Consider the following 730-nt stretch of genomic DNA (forward strand, 5'->3'; position numbering starts at 1 on the left):
ATGCAGGGCGCGAAGGAGAAGCGAAGGGATAGAGTAGATCGACTGAAGGGCCGCTAGCGATCGCACTGGCCATTGGCCTTGACCAAGTGACTTTGGCCACTCTCGCATCGCGGGCACCCAGAAGCCGGTTTGATCGGCCCGTCCTCATCTCTCTCTCTCGGTCTCAGGTGGTCTTTCACTACTGACCTAATGTGGCGAGCGTACGAACAGAACCGGATCCGGAGGTGCTCTCCAGGCAGGTATGGGCCGCACCACGACGGTAATGTCGATCACTGGCATTACGCTCGATCGGCTGGGCGTCTGGAAGGCGCGAACGCAAGTACCGTTGATCACGACCAGTGATCACGCGTCTGCGCTGCTTGTCCAAAGTAAGATGTTCCCCAAGTCAACATCTGGCTGATCCCACACAAGAAACACCGTCAACCAGAGAGGTCATTAGTATCGGACTGGAATGGTGTTGTCTTTTCGTTAAGATTCTCTCGACGATCACCATTTTGGCACCGTAGAACGTCGTCGTCGTTGGGAGGAATACTATTTATGGCATCCGGCAGATCAGTCTTTCACCGTGCGCCCCATGTCGACGCATCGGATTCGAGCTCTCGGCGCGCCAAGACGTTGCATCCCTGTCTCTCTCTCTCTCTCTCAGATCCATCGTCGGACGTTCCCAATCAACGTGCCGGGATGGTCAAACTATCAACATAACTCAACTACCCGTGGGTTCCGTGGGCTG

The 730-nt window shown here is 55.5% G+C and overlaps 1 protein-coding gene across 1 annotated transcript in view; it reads left to right on the forward strand.

Annotated features, from left to right (window-relative positions):
- Positions 1 to 241: 241 nt before the first annotated feature.
- Positions 242 to 730, forward strand: part of LOC126576966 (mucin-5AC-like) — a 15225-nt gene continuing 14736 nt past the window's right edge. Inside the window, exon 1 of the mRNA XM_050238301.1 lies at positions 242 to 368. Within this exon, the coding sequence (XP_050094258.1) occupies positions 242 to 368 (127 nt within the window). The remainder of the gene's footprint in view (positions 369 to 730) is intronic.

The sequence above is a fragment of the Anopheles aquasalis genome, chromosome 2 (assembly GCF_943734665.1).
Source record: "Anopheles aquasalis chromosome 2, idAnoAquaMG_Q_19, whole genome shotgun sequence".
In the NCBI taxonomy this organism is placed as follows: domain Eukaryota; kingdom Metazoa; phylum Arthropoda; class Insecta; order Diptera; family Culicidae; genus Anopheles; species Anopheles aquasalis.